This window comes from Fundulus heteroclitus, chromosome 21 (genome assembly GCF_011125445.2).
Source record: "Fundulus heteroclitus isolate FHET01 chromosome 21, MU-UCD_Fhet_4.1, whole genome shotgun sequence".
Lineage (NCBI taxonomy): Eukaryota > Metazoa > Chordata > Actinopteri > Cyprinodontiformes > Fundulidae > Fundulus > Fundulus heteroclitus.
In genome coordinates this window covers 25361006-25382882 of record NC_046381.1, presented here as the reverse complement: position 1 = coordinate 25382882, position 21877 = coordinate 25361006, and the positions used below count along the sequence as shown (strand labels likewise).

Sequence of the window (21877 nt, the reverse complement as noted above, 5' to 3'; positions counted from 1 at the left end):
CTTTATCTCACAAATATAAAAACAGTTGAAGATATGAACAAAAAAGCAGCAGTACTGTATAGCTTATGGTGCCTTCTGTTGATATTCATGAGTTTGTATTTGACACTGGTGGTGAGGAGAGCACAGGGGATTTTGGGATGCGGTCTGCAGGATCTGGACATGGTTTATGTAGCTCTGAGTCCAGAGAATGGCCAGATGCATTGCCACTGATCCCACTAACCCAGGCAGCGCACTGACTCACTTCCATTAGGGAAATATTTCAGGAACATTAAATCCACAACCAGGGTCCGAATTTAACACTCGCCAGTCGCCAAATGCGAGTAAATTTCCCGTTTGGCGAGTGAATTTCAGAGGGCTAGCTGCCACGTGGCGAGTAAATGTTTGTACCAAATAAATTACAAAATCCATCTGGGCTGCGGATGATCCGTTCACAGCTCTGTCCATCCAGAGCTCAGTCTAAATCGGCTTTCTGCGGAGCTGGAGGCATGGGGGAGAGCGGCTCTCAGATAAATCCTTCATTCAGAACCATTCATGGCTGCTGGATTAGAAAACAGTTCTGCTAACCAGATACAGTCTAAAACGCCAATTAGTCTGTTTATAAGTTTCGTTCTTATTTATTCTGCATTTTTTTTTACATACGTGCACTGTGTTTCTGTGCTTCACCTCTCTTACTGCCCCCCCCCCCCCCCCCCCCTCTCGGAGCCAGGTGCTTTTATCAGCGGCCAGCCTTCAAAATGTGAATCACTGTGTTTAATGTCCTTCCACTCGTACCAAAATGTCCCGGTTGAAATCAATAGGAGAGTCAGTAGCTGTGTTTCATGCTGTGTTGTTTTTAACGACACAGAACCAGCGGTGCTTTGGTGGGCGTGGAGCCCTTTACAGTCTTCATTTATGCATTTTCCCCACTGTTTATCCAGCAGCTGGATCATGCGTAAAGATGCAGCGCGAACCCCTGCGTGCTTTAAGTATGGCAGCTGAGGGAAAAATGTTGGACGGTATAGGGTTGATGAAACTCGGCCTCATTCACTAATGAGACCAACATGGATAATGATAATCTGTAGTGTTTTCTTATTGCCTGGATGTGAATCTGATAATTCATATTGTGCCTTTTATAATAAACTTAATATTTCCCTATCAAAGGTAGGAAACAAAGATTTCTCTAACTAACTAACTAACTAACAGACTCTAACTACCAGACTCAAGAACAGCTTCTCTCCTAAAGCTGTGCATGAATTTACTGTGGGCATGACAACACAGTAATTCATATTGTTCCAAAAAAGACTGATATTAGACTTCTGTGTTTGGTCAGTGTAATCTTTAAGTTCTTTAAGACTGCTGTCTATTGTCAGTGTATTTTGCAGCAGGGATAAGTAGACCTCTGATGAAGAGGAAAGTAGTTGAGATTGACATTTGGCTTTTTCTCTTAGGACTTTAAAATGAAGGAGTTTGAACAGTCTTCAGCTCCGGTAACACCTCAATTTAGGTTTCCTTGTTGAAAATGTGGAGTATTGAGTGTTATGTTTATGTGAACTGAGTTTCAACAGACGTGACTATCCTGATTAGGCAAACATTCTTGGTATGGAATGGATCAATAAGCAATATTTCACCACTTGGTGGTGCTTGAGCTCTGTCTATAGACCAAAACAAGATGTGTAACAAGCCACGCCTCTCTTTACCTCCACTCCACCTGCAACCCGGCCCCTCCTTTCCCTTATCACCCATCGTCTCCAGTGAGCATATTTGTAAAGGATAAAAACACAGCAAAACAGCATCACCTTTCGGGGGAACATTTCTAGTGTAGAAGTATGTAACTCATAACTTTATAGTGCTGATAGAAGAGAACATGTCGATCTGCTGCGGGTGCTCCAACACTGTGCTGCTCTGACGGAGGTGTTTTAGGGCAGGGGTGTCAAACATACGGCCCGTGGGCCCGTTCCAGCCCGCCGAACAATTTAGTCCGGCCCGGTGGCCAAATGCATTATCATTATAAAAAAAATAATAATAATATTTATTAATTTTTCAGTGTCCTGTCTGGAAACGTTGCAATAAGAATTGTTGTCTTAATGCCAAAAAGAGCTCATCAGATTTGACTTTCACAAGTGGAGCAGTACGGCTTTTGCCATAGTGCTCCGCTTGATTTATGAATGTGAATAGTTTTATTATAATTCATGGGGGATTATCTCAAATGATATGGACACTACAATGGGAAAGTAGGAGAGAAAAGGAAGAACAAGAAGAAAAAAAGAATAGGTGAAAGAAAGAGGAGATAAAAGGAAGATAATGATAAAACAATTATTGAAAAAAACATGTACTTCGTTTAATTGAAAATCTGCAGTTCCTATATTGTCCACGAGGGGCGCTGTGTTTTAATCAGCAGATGGTAGCACTAAGCTTCAGATGTGGAAAATTGATTTTAAATCGTTTCTTAATTTTTATCTGTTTGATGTATTTTGGCAATTGAAATTCATTTAATATAAAAATCAACAACAGGTCCACTTTTATTAGTTCTATTTAAACTTGCAATGACTTTACTCGTGTGGTCCTCTTGAGATCGGATTAAGCTGTATGCGGCCCCTAAACCAAAATGAGTTTGACACCCCTGTTTTAAGGCAAGGAGGGCCTAAGCCCTGAATGGCAGCTGTTCATATCCAAGGCCCACCTGGCTTTGTAAACAAGAGACTGGAGAACAACACAGACAGAAGCGGTGTGACGTCAGACCATAGTCCATCTGAAATATTACTTTTAATTCTTCACATACCTGTTTTCTAGTTCTTTCTATCTAAAATAATGAAATTACACTTATTGCTCCCTTAAATGATCACATATGATAGTGCGTAGGGCTGTACTAAAATCAAAATTGTGATATATTTCAACCATAACTCCGATTTAATTTAGACTTTTCTTTGCATTAACCACAAACAGCACAAAAGCACTGTAGATAAAGATGTTTGTAAATCAATCCTTGTTGAACATAAAGTGCAATCAACAAACAAGTATATGTATTAAACAGTTTGACCACTACTTAATGCTGTGGTGAGATTTCTGAAAGTTTCTGGTAATAAAGTATGATTATATAAACTCTAAAACAGATAATAAAATTTAATTATCTCACTGCTGCAACTCTCCTTTCTTCCATGTGGAGGCAAACCCACTATAAACATATTACCGACAACTAAAGGACATGTCTTATTCATTAATTGTTACATAGCCAAAAATTGCAGACCTCTGCGATTTGGAAATTGCATCTTTTAAAATTGCAATTATATTGCAAATGGGTTTTAATTGTTTAGCCCTAATACTGTGTTTGTGGGGTGGGGGGTCTCCAGCAGTCGTTGGGCAAGAGACGCACAGGACAATATTTCCACATGTCATGGAAATTAAACAGAGTCCACTGGAGTGAAATAAAGTCGCTAGGCAGAAGTTGTCCCTTATAATAGGATGAATTGTTTCTTACACTTTTAGACTCAGTTCAAAAGCACAAGATAACAAAGGGAACAGTACTAACCAGTTGAAGGCCAGAGCTAAAGTCAAAGGTTCTCTGGATGGATGGACAGACAGAAGGTCACAATCTCGCCACTCGTGTAAAAATGCTGTTATGGTAGAAGGGGGGAAGAGGGGGGTATCAGGACATCCCTAATATCAATGCTTCTGATGTGATATGTGATTTTTACCAGATCACATTTATGCCCTCAAAAACATTTACTTTGATTCTTATGGTGTTGTGGGAAACACAAGACTTGTGTCCTAAATAATTCAGGGGACCTCGAAAATGTCACGATGCCCTTTTCTCACATTTGCCTGATGTGGAGGAAAGCATCCACTGCATAGTGCAGCTAACACAACACAGCAGTATTTATTGTTCCCCACTTCCTTTTTTCCTCCCCCATCCATCATTCCCCTCCTCTTCCTGGCTGAAGGATCAATGTGAGGGTAGTGAAGACAGAGTATTGATCTCAGGGCACTGTCACTGACACTGTTGAAATAAAGATGTGCACTTTAGCTAATCAGAGATGTACATGTAGTGACTTTTTTTGCTGTTTGACCAGGAATTATTTGACTGCAGTGTCCCACTTTCACTACCATTAAAGATTCATACCTCAGATATGAAAAGACGGAGCAGGTTCAGTGAAGCGGCAAGGACCGAGTGTCTTTTCTCGTTCTTTAGCTACAGGGGCAGTTCCTAACTCCTCCCACCTTTTGTGTGTTCAGGTACTAAAGCCAGTGGTTAGTCCTGAAGTGAACCACGGACTGGGCAACAGGAGGCTCATTAACTTTTCTCTGTCAGGTAGGCTGCTAATATCTGTCTTTCCTCAACAGCATATCCTCATCTGGCCATTTTCTTCATTCTGCAGCATCTGTAGCATGACCCTATTGAACAGTTCAAAATGTTTTGGGGTTTCCCACTGGCAGAATGTGTCTAGCTACCTAGATATGTGACATGAGTCAGTGAAGCTCATTTCAGAACCTCATGAATATAAATATAAACAGCACTTTTCAGATTTGCATTTGAAACTACATTTGGAAGCCATGTGTCTGTTTTGTTTTCTTGCATTTTTGTCTGTATCACGTTGTATTTGTCTATTTCATAAGATCCCACTGAAATAAGGGGAAGTTTGTGGATGTAATATTGCAACATGTGCAAGAGTTTTTGTGGATGAAGACATTTCTATGGCACTATATATGACTTTAAGTCCTGCATGTTTTACATACTGTATATTAGGGCTGCAACTAATGATTATTTTAATATTGAATTAATTGGTTGATTATTTTTACGATTAATTGATGAATCGGACAGAATTATTTTTTGTTTGTTTTTTTTCATTTATTTTTTTTCCAAAATTTAACATTTGAAATGAAATTATTGAGCTAATAAGCTCCCATAACACAAGTTGCTACTTATGTGTTCTGTTGCAATAATATTAGGTAATAAATAACTTTGCTTCAAATAAAGAAGTTTATGTTGACAAGATTGTTAGTCAATCATTTAATAGTCAATGTTGTCTGTATGAACAGTGATTTAACACAACAATATTGAAGCTGTAAAACTGTGGGGTCAATGCACAATGCACCTCACCCTTGTGCTAGAGCAACCAGGGGGGAATAATTGGGCATGACAATGCAACCAATGCAGAAACAAGACTTCTGACAATTAAATAAACCAGCTTTCCATTTCAGACTGTTTTGAGCACAAGCTGCATTTTATGTAAATACTGCATGCCACATTTGTCCTTCTACATATTTTTCTTCCAAGGACGTTTATTGTATTAAGATTTTTAAAATTTTCTTTGAAGAGTCAAAAAGGCTGTTAGATATTTAAAAAATGTTATTTCTTCTGAGGGTTTTACATTTTTTAAGGTGTCCTTTAGGGATTTTTATGTCTCGTTTTTCTGAAAGTGTTTTTAATTTAGGTCTGCCTCTTATCATTCTGAGTGTCTCCCTAAAATTTCATTATGGTTACGTAACAACAATAAAGACTCTTGATTCTTGAAAAGTTAGTTTAGAGCCCTGCTCCTCTCTCCCATACAGTACCTTCACTCAGAATTTGTCAGAAAATGAAAACTTAAAGCTTAATCAACAAATTATTTCATCAGAATGAAATTGTACTCCGTTTGAGTGGGCTGGTTTATGATCCATAATCCAATCAGCGTCCATCTAAACACTTGTTCAGTGCAGTGCACTGCCTGCAGGTGAGGTTAATGGCTCCGCGACATGGCGAGTGAAGCATTAATCGCGTGACAACGAATCGATTAAATTCGTTGCCAACGTTTTTAATTGTTGATTTTTATCAATTTGTTGTTGCAGCACTACTGTATGTAAATAGCGAGAGATCTTAAAATGAACAACTGAGCAGAATCCTGCTGTTACCTTATGAGAGCCATATTAAGTGTCACCCCTTGCAGGCTGGCTCTAACCAGTCAGATAGAAAGAGCTTATACAAGTGGTTTATGTGGCTGAAACCAGTCTAACCCTCATTCCTTCTGAAGAGATGTTCTTTAAGTACTAAAACAATCCGCACAGCTCCATCTACACTGGCTCTACTCTACTTTACCCGCTCCGCACCGCAAAAGCAGAGAGGGGAGGAGAGACTGTCTGATCTGCTCCAAAGTTTGCCTTCCAGAGTTTAAATTTAGGGTTTCTTGAGGAAGTTTATGCCTCAGCCATGGTGAGAATGATGAGGAAGACTTTAAAGCGCAAGACTTATGAACACAGTGAAATTATTTTTAGTAGTGCTCTTTGGATTAGATCTGCCTTCTGCCTCCTCCTGCACATGGTAGTTTGATCATCAGCCATGAATATTAAACCACACACTCTATCTAGACAAAAAACTTAAGAGCTTTCAGTGTGTGTAAAATTAGAAAAAGCCTTTATAAATCCAGCGATCTGATTTAGGTTGTTAAATACAGTGAACCCATCCGCCTATAGAGAGCTAACGTCTCCTTTTTTAATTATTTTATTAATTTTAAGCATGATTCATGGTGTGCAAATAGTAAACTGATATTTCAGTTTGACCCACGTCGTTTATGGTGGTCCTTATTATTAATGTTGTTGCTCTTCAGTTTAACTGTTCCCTCCACGTCCTCAGAGAAAATTCAATTCTGCTCGTCTCATGGCCAATCAGTGAACAGCAGACCCATCACGTCACATTTCAGCCCTACTCAGCTCCACTTATAGCCAACCCAGTAGGGGAAAAAAAACAATCAAATCAAAATGTTCACAAAGCGGAGCGACGTAAGTAGAGCCAGGCCAAATGGAGCTGGTGTAAAAGGGGCTTAATGTTAACATCTCATCTAAATACACTGTGACTCTATGTTAGTATAGAAGGTTTTTCCGGTGGTTTGTTTCAAATAAAAATTAAAAGGTTGTTGTTGTTGTACAGCTGCCATGGCAATTGAGGCAAACAGCTTAAAGTACTCAGTTAGAAAGCTGGAATCATGTCAGTCATCGATGCTTACTCTAAACAAAACATCCATGCTTCTGGCTGCCCGTCTGTCTGTCTGCTCCCCTTGTGTCAGACATCCAGGCTGTTGGACTGAAGAAAGGGATGTTCTTCAATCCGGACCCATACCTGAAGCTCTCCATCCAACCTGGAAAACACAGCATCTTCCCTTCACTTCCGCATCACGGCCAAGAGAAACGCTCCAAAGTGGTGTGCAACACAGTCAACCCCCAGTGGAGCTCAGAGGTCAGCACACACACACACACACACACACACACACACACACACACACACACACTCTCTCTCTCTCTCTCTGACACAGATACTTATTTCCAGTTGTTGACATGTACTTGTTTTATTCAAATCATGATTTCAATTATTTGATTGTAAAACAACTGTTTTCCAATCACTTGTTGCCAAGGAGTAAGTGGACAACACTTTCACCGTATAAAACATTTTCTTATTGTCCTTGGAGATGTGTTCTAAAGTAGTTCAGCTCCTCATACAATAGAATTGAGATAAGGCATTCGCTAGTTTAAGATTATCATAGTTAAATTAAGTAGAAAAACGTAAAACCTTTGTTTTATGGTTTTAAAACTGAATTGTGAAAAAACAGATTAGCTACAGTTATTCCAACTTCTATTAAGACAGTATATTGTTTACTATAGATATAATATGACCTTAACTGAATTTTGTCCCCATAATGTATCTATTGGGATTTTCCAAAGCAGAAACCTTTTCCAGGAGCTAGGTTCGATTTCTCGGATGCTGTGTTTTCGCCCTTCTGTTTCCCTGGATCCCCAGGGGTGTCATTACTTATGGTTGCTCTCTGGGGATCCTGTGGTCTATATTTATGTTAATCTTTTATATTGTCCATCCCTTGGTCCCCATTTGTGTTACATGTTTAGTTTTCTGTTCATGGTTTAGGTTTATTAGATTCTGATATTTCTTCCATATCCGTTTCTGTTAGTTTTAGTAGTTCTGTTAGAGCCTTATTTTATGCTTGCATTTCTTTAGTTTAACTCTGTTCTGTTATTTATGCTATCAGTTATGTTAGATTTAATCAATGGCCTTTATTATTTCTGTAGTTTTGCTATTTGATCCTTCTTAGTTAGTTAGGTTACTTTCACACTGCAGGGATATGCAACCCAAATACGACTTTTTCAATTCTGATCTTTTTACCCCCGAAAAAATGTCTCTGAATACTGTCAGCTCCCATTGCTCAACAGCTTTATAATTATATCAAGGAACGATGTGAGCCAGGATCTGTGTTGTTTTATTTTTTTGATTTTTTTTAACAAAACTTTATTGAACACTTCTAGAAACAATCCATAAACAGTGCACGGCTCTATGAAATCTCCTTCTGTTATCCGTGCATGCGGGTCGCTTTGCGGTCTTGAACAGTTTAGACAACAGTATGATGGCAGTCGCATTTAATATCTTAGAACCCCAAGAAAATCTGATTTTAAGCAAAAAAATGGAATCGAACATCAAGACCTGCAGTGTGAATGTTGCCTTAGATTCTTTCCCCATGTCAGACCCATTATCTCTGTCCCCTGTTAGGTTCTAATTCCCTGCACCTGCCAATTCATTACCCCTCCTTTCCTTCAGCCTGATTGTATCCCTCGGTCCACCTGTGCCTGTTTACCACCCTATTGCTTCCCTCCGTCTCTTCCCCTTTAAGTTCAGTCCACGCTGTCAGATACATTGTCAGGTCCTCCGTCTTCTTCCGTGATCCTACCCACTAGCACAGTGTAAGCCCAGTGAAAACGCAGCTCAGCAGACTGTGTGCTACTGAAAAGAGATGACAGGGTCCATCTTTGGTTTCAGCACCAGAGCAAGTGGATCAATAGAATCTATGGCAATCACGTTTGCTTTGAGGAAAACAAGATCAGCCCATTGATTTTCACATGGAGGACATTTTCTTGGAAAGGCGTGTCCATTTCTGGAAAGTTCATCTCCACAGATAAGGGCCATTAGCAACAAAAATGTCTCTACAATTACAAGTAAAACTGCAGAGAAATCAAAATGTATCCACTATTTCTCTTTCACATGGGACTGAGGCCTTGTACACACGTAGCCATGTCTCTTATAAAAGCCAATGTCTTCTTCAGATAATTTTTAAAAATCGAATTGTCCACATGGGATCACTTTCAGAAAAGTTGTTACCTACACAAACCTGCACAAATACACCACAGAGCGTTGTTATAAAGATGCCAAACACATATGGGGCAGTGTGCTGCATAGATAAAACCTATGTCAGCCAGTCAGAGTCCGTTAAAACAATGGCGACATTGAGCAGGATTGTGGCTCTGTTTGGGAGGAAGAGTTGGTGTAAAACAGCTGACCTCCAAGAGCTTATTATCCGTCACAGCACAAAGCATCTGAACCAACTGTATTGTTTATAATGTTCCATGTATGCTTTTACTTTGAAGTCTAGATGCTGATGCAAAGACAGGAAATGGTATGTGGTTGCTAGGGTAACACCAGTTTGAAATAAACAATCAGTGATGCCGCTGATTTTGTAGCGGTGAATTTGTCCAGTTTAACATTGATTAGACACATATTGTAAACAGTCAATCACAACACCAACATACAAATTAGAACCTATCTGATAGCCTTCATTTTTCCTCCAATGCAAGCCTAGTCAAAAGCAATGGTTGCACATGTCACCTCAGCGCTGCATTACTTGTCACAGACTGTGATGAGCTGGACCCTAAACACTGTTTTGTCATGTACAAATGCAGGCGAGTAATTGAAGCCAGGTTTTTCAGCTGCAGACATATCCATCACTATGAAGCACATTACTGCATGCACGATGTCCTTATGCCGCTTGGACGCTTTTTCATTTTATCACAGAGAAGGGAGCCCAGTTTAGCTGCTACACCTGCTTTGTTTTGGAAGAACTTCCAGAAGATTCCTAAGAAGACGACGCAGAGCCACGAGGGGCTGACACAGCTCGCGCTGCTGCGGGTGTGAGTGACTTACGTGATGAAACGAGTTGGTGGCGTTACCCAGACTTTGTTTTTACCGGTTCCTTGCAAGTTTTACAAATCACTGTGGTTTATTTCTGTCAGACTGGCAAACTAGTAAAACCCCGTTTTGGGACCGTTTCCTCCGCCGCTCCTTGTTGCGACATATTCACGTGCGCTGTGTTGTGGTTTGAGAGGGCGGCGCTTTGTGACCTGCCTGGCCTGCCTGGGTCTGCGATTACGATTGGTCGAGAGGAAGTAGTGACTGTAGCATCAACTAATATGATAGGCTGAAAGGAAGGAAGGAAAACTCTCTATCGAAGTTTTATCGACCCTATTTTTTTCTATCGTGCCACACGTCTATTCATCGATATATATTGTTATTGAATTATCGTCCAGCCCTACTTTGAAGAGTCGTTGAATGAGGAAATGAAACGGAACAAAGAGCAGAACATGTAACCTTTTTGGACCATTAGTAAAGATTAGTAAGGATTAAGTAAACAATGAAGGGTGGAAAATCAGTTGTTCCTGATGATATACCTTTAAAGCAGGGATGGGCAACTGGCGGCCTGGGGGCCACACACGGCCCTCGTCATTACTCAGTGTGGCCCGCGAATAGATTAATAATAATTTAATAATAATAATTAAAAAAAAACAATAAAAACCTTGTAATTATATTTTTGACCGATAGAGGGCGCGCCGTACCCAAACAATAGCGGGCACGGGCCGCTTTGCAACAGCGAGGAAGAAAGTCAAGAGCCATGGCCACTAGCAGTGGGATAAAGGGAAAACTTGACCGAGAAAGCCACATCTTTCAAACAAAATGGGAAGAAGTACGGACATGGGGATTTTTTTTTTTTTTGCGTTCCCTCCTTTTGCGTTCCTTAGAGGTATGGCTGATTTTTTTTTGTTGTGGTCTCTTGTCATTCACACACAACAATAAACCGTGAGAGCCGACGTGAGTTTTGAAACTGCAAAGCTTTGTCTTAAGTGGAAGATCAAACGTGCATCTACACAGCACCACGTTCACAGACCAGTGTGATGCATTCGCGAGCGTCAGCAAGCTATGGTGCATTCAGGAGCATGGGATATTAGATCTTTCAGAATAAAAAGCTGTGCATAATCAAAAAATAACAGAAATACAATTATAGAGCATACAGTATTGTAAGAAAGCCCACACTGTTTCTGTATAGACACATTATTGTTTGAGTTAAGTTCTGTTCCGTTTTATGCCTCTTTCCTTGTAAATTTGAAATGTTCCATGCTCCTGAATGAATTGATATGGAGGAGTTTAAATTCCTTTTTTGCTATTTTTTTTTTAAAGCAAACGGTATGTCTTTTGCTTAAGGACATATTAAAATGCATTTATATGCAGAAAATAGTTATATGTTGGTGCAGTAAACATACAGATAAAAATTCATCTAAAATTTGTTCTTATTGAGAATAATTTGTAGCGTCTTTCATATCCAATTATTTCAAGTGCGTGGTCATGTGGCCCTCCAATGGTCGTGCTGAAAAAAATGTGGCCCTCTTTATCATGGAAGTTGCCCATCCCTGCTTTAGAGGTATGGATGTGTCTAGGAGAGACTGCAGTACGGTTCTTGACTAGGCTGCTTAACGACATCTTAGTGAGCAAGAAGATGCACAAAGAATGGAGAAGAAGTGTGCTAGTACCACTTTTCAAAAACAAGGGAGATGTGCAGAGTCGTGGCAAGCTCAGAGGAAAAAGGTTTACGAGTCATGCAATGAAGTTATGTGAAAGAGTAATGGAAGCTAGACTTCATTTAGAAGTCAGCATCTTTGAGCAGTAAAATGGTTGCATGGCAAAAAGTTCTACAGATGGGTTATTTGTTTGAGGTTGGAAAGGGTGGAGAAAAATGTCAGGTGGGTTGTGTGATAAGAGTTTCAATGAGAACTAGAAAAATTTGCATTTCCTGCGAAAATGCACTGTGAATGCAGTAGCTGAATGATTGAGCAAAAGATGCAGAAGTTGTTTGAAGAAGAGAAAAAATAGCTGAAAAGCATTGAAGAAGTTGAAAAAGTTGAAGAAGTTGAAAAAGTTGAAGAATTTGAACATGAAAGAACAATAGCTGAATGATTAGAAGAAGAAAAAACTGAGAGAATGGCACCAAACATCTCCTAACTCATTCTAAACACTGAATCGTTTAACAAAGCAGAAGTAGAATTTGAAACTTGAATATACTGTAGCCATATGTGGGCCTGCATTTCAAGGAGTATAAGGGGTTTCAACCCCCATTGAAAAGCATTGGATGTTTGACACCTCATAGCTTGGAGATGCTTTATGCGACGTAGGCCAAATTTCTTGTGGAGCTTTCTCTTTAAAGGAAGAACAGACTCAGTGAAGCAGAAGTTTTTACAAGCTTCCTAGAGCTACTTCCGGTTAGCAACATGCTAACCATTAGCCGCTAACATGGTTGTGTTCAGTATCACCGGCTGATTGTACTCTGTCAGTTTGGTCCAAATCCTGTACTGGGAAGTGCCTCAAAAAGGGGTGCCAATACTTAATGTCACCAAACGTGACCAAAGTTCATGGGTCAGATTGGCCTTCTTTAGCAACTCAGCCTCACCAAATCTGGGCCCAGAACTCAACATTTGACCAAAATGGTGTGTAGCGCCATTTCCCACAGGTGGGTGGTGCTGTATTGGCCAATTGGGTCGTCTCTGGGCCTCATGCCAGGTCCTGTTGGAGTCCAAGGCCCATGTGAAATCTAAAATGGGACAGAAAAGTCACACATGGCTGATAGTCACTTGAAAATTTTAAAATGTTAAGAGGAAGTGACTGTGTGAATTTCAGAGTCCTACATTAATCACAGCCACTGCAGTGGGCGTCGAAAGTTGCCATTCTATCCCAATAAAGCCTCTCCCTCTGGCAAGCAGAGTTCCGTTGTCATGGAAACTCGCTCACACCTGCAGCGGGCCATTCTACCAAAGTGCAGACACTTTGCTCAGAATATGTCCCATTGGGTTATAATGGAGAACTTTGCCTTGCACAACGCTCCATATCTCCTGATCCGTAAATGGTAGAGACGTAATTTTTTCTGCGTTTATTTCGTAACGGATTGAAGAACAAGACAAACTATCAGTTTTTGCTGGAAATATTTTAATTTAGCCGTATAAAATTATGATATAAAGGGGATTTTTAAGGAATTTCAAAAATCCTCTAAAATTGGTCCAGAACAAATCTCTCTAGCTGAAAAAGTATAAGAGATATCAAAATAATTCTTTCACTGTGAGTATTAGCAGGCTTTTGAGGACTATGTTGCTCATTTTTATGTTTGTACAAAAATCGGTGTAGGCACAGCGACGATGTAAAAAAAGTGGATCATGCGGAAAAATGCAGCTCCAAAGCATTTTCAGGATTTTGCACATTCGCTACTCCCGAACAAATTGTTCCTGCGGCAAAACCGTAACAGTTATCCACAAAATTTATTTTTTGTGAGTGCCAGAAGGGTCGGGACATTCATGTGTGAAAGTCTCATGCCTGTACATCAAACGGTTTAGGAGTAGCGATGATGCGAAAACGTGTGATGTTTTGGATTTTCAGACGTCATTTTTCAAAACCGCTCCATAGGAAATTAATGGGGGAGGTTTCGGGTTTGTGTCGCTCTGAGGTGATTTGCAAAAAATCTATAAATGCTACACCAATGAGGGTTACATTTCCTGAATCCAGACAAAAATTCCTACGTTTTGATGTATAATTTATGTGGATAGGTTGAAAATTAAGCGAGTGAGAAGAAGTTGTTCGGAGAAGAAGAATTTGTTGAATTTCTAGAGTGCGCACTCTATAACTGCCACCTTGACGACCATAGCAACGCATGTTATTTGCTCAATTTCTTGAAAAGCCAAAATTATTTTAAGGAGGTACAATATGAAAATGGTAAAAGATATGAAAAAGCTATAACATAATAGCTGAAAGATATGACTACATTTTAAAAGTTGAATGGCGTTTCTAGCTGAAAGTACGCTGAAGCAGTAAGCTGTCAAAAAGCAGCTGAAATGAGCGGAATTTTAGTGAATTACATTAATTTCCTATAGGAGCCAAAAAGCTGAAAATTTGCAGAAAAAGATGAATATTTTAAAAAGTTGAAGAGTTAAAAGTACAAAAAGATATAGCCATCCATTCCAGAAGAAGCTGAATAGTTTAAAAGTTGAATGGTTGAAATCGGAGAAAAATTGTAGGAGGAGAAGCAAATCAAACTTTAAACAGTAAAAATGCGAAACAGGATCTCAAGAATTGTGAATGCCTACTGCATTCACAATAATGAAAGGAAAGATGTACAAGATGGTGTTGAGACCAGCAATGTTGTCTGATAGACAGTGGCGCTGATTAAGAGACAGGAGGCAGATCTGGGGGTGGCAGAAATGAAGACACTGAGGTCCTCTTTGGGAGTGACGAGGAAGGAAAGTACCCCGATTAACTACATCAGAGGGACAGCTCATGTTAGATGTTTTCGAGATAAAGCCAGAGAGGCCAGACTGAGATGGTTTGAACATATAAGAATAAGAATTCCTCCGCATCAGATTGATCTCTCTGGGCTCCTTTGATCGGCTTCATCACTTAGTGGAATGGGGGGCTGTGGGCTGTGGGATGCGTCCTGCGGGTCGCGGGGGCTGGTTTGGGGGGTCCCTCAGTCTTGGGGCTCTGGGCAGTGTTCGGAGTGGGGCGCCTGGTGGGTTTGACCCCAGGGTCTTTTTCCTCGGGGCCGTCTCTCCTCTTCCATTGGTGGTGGTGGGGGGGGGGTTTCCTGTGTTGGCCCCTCTTGGGTGCCTTTGCTTTGGGGGTCCCTTTGGGCATCTTGGGTTTTGGGGCACCGGCGCCTGCCTCGGTGCTTTGAGGTGGGGGGGGGGGGGGGGGTTTGGCTCGTCACAACCACTATTGAGCATTTTTCTTTTGGATAAACTTCACATGCACAATTGCACGCTCACAAACAACTACAGGTGCTGGGTTCCAGGTATTTAGAGATTCACTTCTATACAAAAAGCCCATATTTTTATCTTCAGCTACCACATAAATATATGTCGGATTAAATAATACTACATACACTTCAGCGATGGTATCAAGGTGCTACTTTATTGTATCTGTTATACTATATCCGTTGGTTGCGCTGTTCTTTTTACATCCCTCTTGGCAGTTGATTAAGCAGACGGAAGACGTTTTATCATCCTCTCCCTTTTATCTCCTCTTTCTTTCACCTTTTCTCCTTTTTTTCTTGGTTTTCCTTTCCTCTTCTACTTTCCCATTGCAGTGTCCATATAATTTGAAATACTCCCTGCATGAATTATAATACAAATATTTACATGCATAAATCAAGCGGAGCACTATGGCGAAAGCCGTACTGCTCCACCTGTGAAAGTAAAATCTGTTGGGCTCTGTTTGGCATTAAGACAACAATTCTTATTGCCACATTGCCAGACAGGACACTGTAAAAAAAAAAATCCTTTATTGTCCCACAATTGGGAAATTCGGGTGTGACAGTGGCAAACACACGAACAGTTACACACAGTTATTAGCAATAAAGAAAAAAGATCAAATCACTCTAATCTAAAGTTAGCTCTAAAGAAATGCCAAGAGTAGAAGATAAGAGTAAATACCAGAGTAAATATTGAAAGGACTATTTGATAGTGGAAAAAAACTAGAGATGGGGAAAACTTTTTTCCCCATCTCTCAGTGTTACTCCAGATTGCTTTCAACTGTTGTAATCTTTTATATGCCGTATATTTTGGTTCATCAGGAGGCAGAATTTCTGCATGGTCCCCCGCTTGTGTGTACTCCAGTCATAAAATTCTTCTTGTTCAGAGTGTAGGAAGCAATTTGTTGGATGATTCACAGTCTAAATATTGACCAATGTGTTTTTGGCAAAATATGTGTTTTTGCTTTATTTACTGGGAGGTTTTTTTTTTTTTTTTTTTGGCAATTATTTCTTTCAGGTATATATATATATTTGGATGCTACCGTAATGCTAATTTGGTTTCTGACAAGGATGCTCATTTATTTCCTACCATTCTTACTGATGTTTATGTATTTTATCATTTGCAAGTGATTAATGGTTCATCCAAGTATCTCCCAGAGAAGTTTGAGTGGGTCAGGTATTCAGCTTGTGAGTTGGAACGTTTGTGGTCTTGGGGGCCCAATAAAGTGCTCCAAGGTGTTTTATCATCTCAAAGGTCTTAACACTGACATTGCTTTCCTTTAGGAGACCCGTTTATGTATGTATGATTGTTGCAGGATGTGCAAACCATGGGTTGGGAATATTCCACTCAGCCTTCCAAAGCAAATCCAGGGGTGCTGCTATCCTTATTAGCAAACGTATCCAGTTCTCCCCTGATCAGATCATATGGGCGTTATGTGATAGTGAGTGGCACATTATATCAAACTCTAGTTGTATCGGTTAATCTTTATGCCCCTAATTGGAGTAACTCAAACTTCATTACTTCCCTTTTTTTCAAAAGTTCCCAACTTGGATGCTTATCGTCTCATTCTATGGGGAGACCTAAACCTAGTAATAGACCACAAATTTAACCGATCTCACCTGAAAGTATGTACACCCACTGCCATGTCGAAGACATTATCATCTATTATGAGTCAGATGGGCTGCATAGATGCATGGCGCTTCCTCCCTCCATTTTCAAAAGTTTTCATATCTCCCCAAAGTTCATCAAGCTTATTCTCCCTTTGACTATTTTTTTAAAGACAGGGTTCTTCTACTTGCAGTGAAATCCACAGAATTTTCTGCTATTGTTGTTTCTGATTACGCTTAGTATTTTCCTTGAGAATAATAAAACTGAGTCTACATCATCCTTTCTATTGTGGAAAACATTTAAAGCAGCAATTAGGGGAGATATCTCATACAGCACAAACCTGGCTTGGAAAAATAAACAAAAACAGCGGGGGCTTATTGATGTAATTCTCAGCACAGATGGAGAATATTCAAACTCTCCCAGTCCAGAACCTTATGCTAAAGAGGGTCAAATTACAATTTGATTATGATCCACTCTCTACAGATAAAGCAGAGCACGCTTCAAGATGGACCAAGAGGACCTACTATGAATATGGTGATAAAGCCAGCTGTCTCCTCGCCCTCCAACTTAGACGATCTCAAATTTCATATCACAAATTTATGACTCTTCTCACTCCCTAACTACCAGCCCAGCTGAAATAAATACCTTCTTTACTTCCTACTATTCTAATCTGTATCAGTTTGAACCTCCTGCAAATAAGAACATAATGGATTTTTCCTGGACAACATAGATATACCTACCATAGATCCTGATAATAAAGGGGGGTTGGAAAAACCTATACAGCTAGGATAATTAATTGTGGATAATGGATTTCCGGTTGACTTTTATAAGAGGTTTTCCCACCAGCTTGCTTTAACAATTGACTGAAACGGGGCGTTCTGTCTTCAACCTTAAATCAGGCTTCAATCTTGCTCATCCTTAAAAAAGACAAGAACTTAGATGAATGAAGCAGGTGGAGACCAATAAATTAATTAAATTGAGATGTAAAACATCCAGCTAAAGTACTAGCATGTCGTTTGGATCCTTGTCTGTCAGACATAAATTCTTTAAATCAAACAGCGTTTGTTAGACGTCGTCAACTATCATCTAACGTTAGCATACTTTTAAATGTTGTGCTATCTTCTAACACGTCCCAAGCTGCTGAAATGATTATATTGGAGAAAGCTTTCGATCAGGTTGAATGGAATGACTTGTTTGGGGGAAATTTGGCTTCGGGTCTAAATTCATTTCTTGGATACAACTTCTTTACGCTGCTCCTTCTGCTTGTGTGACAAATAACTTTTAAAGGGTTTGAATAATTCCCTCTATCAAGTGGGACCCCCCAAGGATGTCCTATGTCTCCCTTGCTTTTGGCTATAGTAATAGAGCCTCTCTCCATTGCTCTCAAATTTTCTTCATGTTTCGCTGCTATTTTTAGAGCTGGACTGGAACATCGAGTAGCTCTCTATGCTGATGACCTGTTGCTATATGTCACAGACCAAGTTAGCTGTAGGGTTAGGGTTAGTAGATGATATTTTACAAATCATGACAACTTTCGGTTCTTTTTCAGGCCATACATTAAACATCAGTAAAAGCGAGTGTTTTCCGGTAAACCTAGCAGCTAAGCTCAGTTTCATTTAAGCTTTAAGAATATTGATACCAAACAATATGAAGTCTGTCTCTAAAGGCTCTGAGCTCTTCTCAGTTTCTCTTTCTTCTCAGGTTTTTTTCTTGGGAATTGAAAAGGCATTTGTAGGATATGGATTGTTGACGGTCCAGTTTCCAAGCACCTAGTGTGGAGACTTGGACAAATAGGATTTCCTTTCCTTTCTTTTGATTTCCTTTAAGGACAAAATATCAGTTGTTAGATGGTCTGAGGCATTGATATGACCTGGGTTTTAGTTGCTTTGGTGCGTTTGCAGTTTGAGTAAGAGTAAAATCTGGCTTTCTTGTAAAATAATTTAAACCTGCTCTTTTTTTTTTTTGCATTAATTCTGACTTGTGTACTGCATATTGTCTGTGAACACAGTAACAGATTAATTAACAGATTAATTCAATGTGTTCCCAAAAGTCTGTTTTCAGCTGTGTCTAGGCACTCAGCGGTGTCCTAACCTTTAGTTCTCCAGGTTGCGGATCTGTGAGCAGTTTGGCAACTATCAGCTTCACATCTCCAGATACACAACAGTGTAAATATTCTTGTGCATCTAAGCCTACATTGCCTTGCAAAATATAAATACTTTAACACATGTTTTCATCTACAGACATTATTGCATTTCATTGGGATTTAATGTGATTGTGATGTTTTCAACATTTTTATCGCAGTAAGAATCTGAAAACTGGCATTTAGTCCGTGGGCCAAAATCTGTAGGACGTCTCCTTAAGAACTTTCGTATGAACTGTCAGGAGGCAACTTTCTTGCACTTGGATAAGTTGCTACACATAGCAGTGATCTCAAAACACCAATGTTCCCACGTTTTCACTTGCACATTAATAAGTTATAGCCGATAAAAAATCGAAACTGTGGCGCTCCGGTCCGAGAGGTCACGTGATTCGATTTTTTGCTGCTCAGCCAATCATATCGCCGTATTGTCAGCTGAGCGCGTTTAACCACGTCATCATGGCTGCGCCCGTAAAGGGTTGTAAACATTTGTTTCCAGACGAAGAAAGCCCAATAATAGCATTTTCTGGCGCCAGTTGGCAAAGATCTTGATGGCGAGGAAAAATAAATAGCTCAGTCCATCCATCGATCCATTTTCTAACACGCTTATCCCCGCTGGGTTCGTGAGGGGTGCCGGTGTCTATCTCCAGCTGTCAATGGGCGAGAGGCAGGGTACAACCTGGACAGGTTGCCAGTCCATCGCAGGGCAGAAATAGCCCAGACTTTTGCCCGTTTTACTGTGATATCACCAAGACCTGCTGCGTTAGGATAACAAAGGCAACAGGTGTCGTTGTGCCAAACGACTTATCCCCGGCAGAATTTACAGCGATCTGATTGGCTGAGCAGCAAAAATCGAATCACGTGACCTCTTGGACCGGAGCACCACAGTTTAGAATTTTTATCGGCTTTAACTTATTAATCTGCAAGCGAAAACGTGGGAACATTGGTGTTTTGAGATCACTGCTATCTGTAGCAACTTATCCCCGTGGAAGAAAGTTGCCCCCTAACAGTTCATACGAAAAGTCATCCTACAGATTCTGGCCCACGGCCTACATTCTTTTCTATTCAGCCCCTTTACCCCCGATGCCACAATGCTGGTCATATCTGAAACCGATCTGAAGGACCATGTTGTAGGCTGGCCATTGACACTCTCTTGTCCTCTGTCTAAACCTGCTCCTGCAGCGGTTTAACTTTGTATCTCTGCCCACGGATGTCCTGGAGATTGAAGTGAAGGACAAGTTTGCCAAGAGTCGGCCAATCATCAAGCGCTTCCTGGGGAAGTTATCTGTCCCTGTCCAGAGGCTACTGGAAAAGCATGCCATCGGGTAACACACTCACAGTGAAGAAGCTTCCCTCTGTTGCTTTTCCGCCCAAATATCACTGCCGGGACTGATGCCGGTTTATTCTATAGTCTCCCATCTTTGTGCTTCTCCAACACTCTTCTGTTTGTCTGTGTCCAGAGATCGCGTGGTGAGTTACTCCCTGGGTCGTAGGTTGCCGACAGATCACGTCTGCGGTCAGCTGCTGTTCCGCTTCGAGCTGACGTCTTCGATTCACCCAGGTACACCCCGCATCATCCCATCCAGCAGCAGCGTGTTAACGCCACCATCTTCCATCCCCATTTATGATAAACAGTTTAATTCATATTTTAATGCATCCTTCTGTTATCTCCCTGTTCTGCTGGAACTGTAAAATGCTTAGCTGATAAACAAATTGTTGCTTCATTCCAATAGTTACAGGATAAACTGTTTTCATCCTGATGTGCACATGTTAAATGAAGGTAGTATACTGAAGATCCAAAAAATGTCATATGTTTTTTTTTTCATAGTAACAAGTGACTGTTGAGCTGTAAGGCATCAGTGATTGCTCTGCCCAATTTCAACCAAAACATCTGAGCAAAATGCATCAACCACAGTGTCTTATTTTTATAAATGGTGAGATTCTGAAGCTAAGTGCAAACTCAGGGAGGGTAGCAGGCTGAACTACAACAGTAACTTGTAGTTGAATGACTGCCAGCATTTTGTGGGTTTATTAGAGATGGTCAGCAGTGGAGGATTCTTGAATCTGTCGGCCAACATGAGGCAGAGTAGTCTTCCTGTGATGAGAGACAAAAATACTCGATCTTGCAAACTTGACACAGAACTGGACTTGACTTAAAACTAGAGGCGGGCATACCGCTGAAAAAGAACTCCATGACTTCTCAATCTGATACTCCAATCTGGTCTGCTTTTAGATTCCAAAACACTTGAGGGAGACCACAGTGCAGTGTTGCCAGTGGCCTACAGGGGCGCTAAACCTGGAAGTTACAGGTCTAGCTCCCCTAGTTAGGGTTGGGAATTGAAAAGATTTTCACGATTCCGATTCCCTTTTCGATTCTGTGAAATGATTCGATTCCTTTTCGATTCTCTTTTCGATTCCAATTTGGGGAAAAAAGGAGAACAAACAGTTTGATGATAAACATCAACTTTGTTTACTTAACTATTACACAATCTTGCAAACTAACAAGGTCAAGATGTCCACAGCAAATGTGCAACTGGAGTAACATTTATCTTTGTTTAAATAAAAAAAGGAATATGAGAACAAACTTAAATATAGTAGATGAGTTGTTTAGAATACAAGAAAATGTAAGTTTGTTGTGACAGTTGCTTATTAAGCTCTCTTTAGATATTCTCAGTCTTCTAAATCTAACGGAGAAGGCATCCGTTTAATGAAAAAGCATTACTGGACAATTTCGGGAAATAAACTCATCTCCCCCTGATTTAAATAAACGAGCGTCACTGTTCTCTCGCTCCCTGAACTGCGGAGCAACTTCGTAGCATGTTTTGTTACATCCATTGCAATGCCTAGATTCATGTAGGAATTCCAGCTACCAGTAGTTCTAATTAAACATGCTACCATTGAATGGCTGGATTAACGAGAAAGGCACACTCCCTTAATAACCCCAAAGTGAGGAAGGAAATTGGTTTATTTCCAGAAATGGCATATGATTTACTAGGAACCAGCTAGTGATGTAAAACTAGCTACTTACTGTCAGGATTTTGTTTTACGATGAACTCAGAACACTCACGCAGGACAAAGTTTGAGAGGTTAATTGATGGGTAGATGATAGATGGGAGATGTAACCGGAGATACAGAAATACGGAGGCTCAGGGGTGCAGGTGAGGGCAGGAGCTGACAGCCTGGAGAGAGAGTCCAACGAGGCTGGATGGCATGGCACAGAGCTGAGCTTTCTCAGAGCAGTTAAACAGGTTAGCTGAACTCTGGAGACACCAGAACACAGAGCAGATTTCC

At 40.4% G+C, this 21877-nt stretch overlaps 1 protein-coding gene across 4 annotated transcripts in view; it reads left to right on the top strand.

The window, feature by feature from the left end:
- LOC105920646 (E3 ubiquitin-protein ligase HECW1) overlaps window positions 1-21877 on the top strand; it is a 159764-nt gene that overhangs the window by 67808 nt on the left and 70079 nt on the right. For all 4 annotated transcript variants that reach the window (XM_036125186.1, XM_036125184.1, XM_036125185.1 and 1 more), the window contains 4 exons: window positions 4210-4285; window positions 7014-7183; window positions 19769-19911; window positions 20047-20147. In XM_036125186.1, the coding sequence (XP_035981079.1) occupies window positions 4210-4285; window positions 7014-7183; window positions 19769-19911; window positions 20047-20147 (490 nt within the window). The remainder of the gene's footprint in view (window positions 1-4209; window positions 4286-7013; window positions 7184-19768; window positions 19912-20046; window positions 20148-21877) is intronic.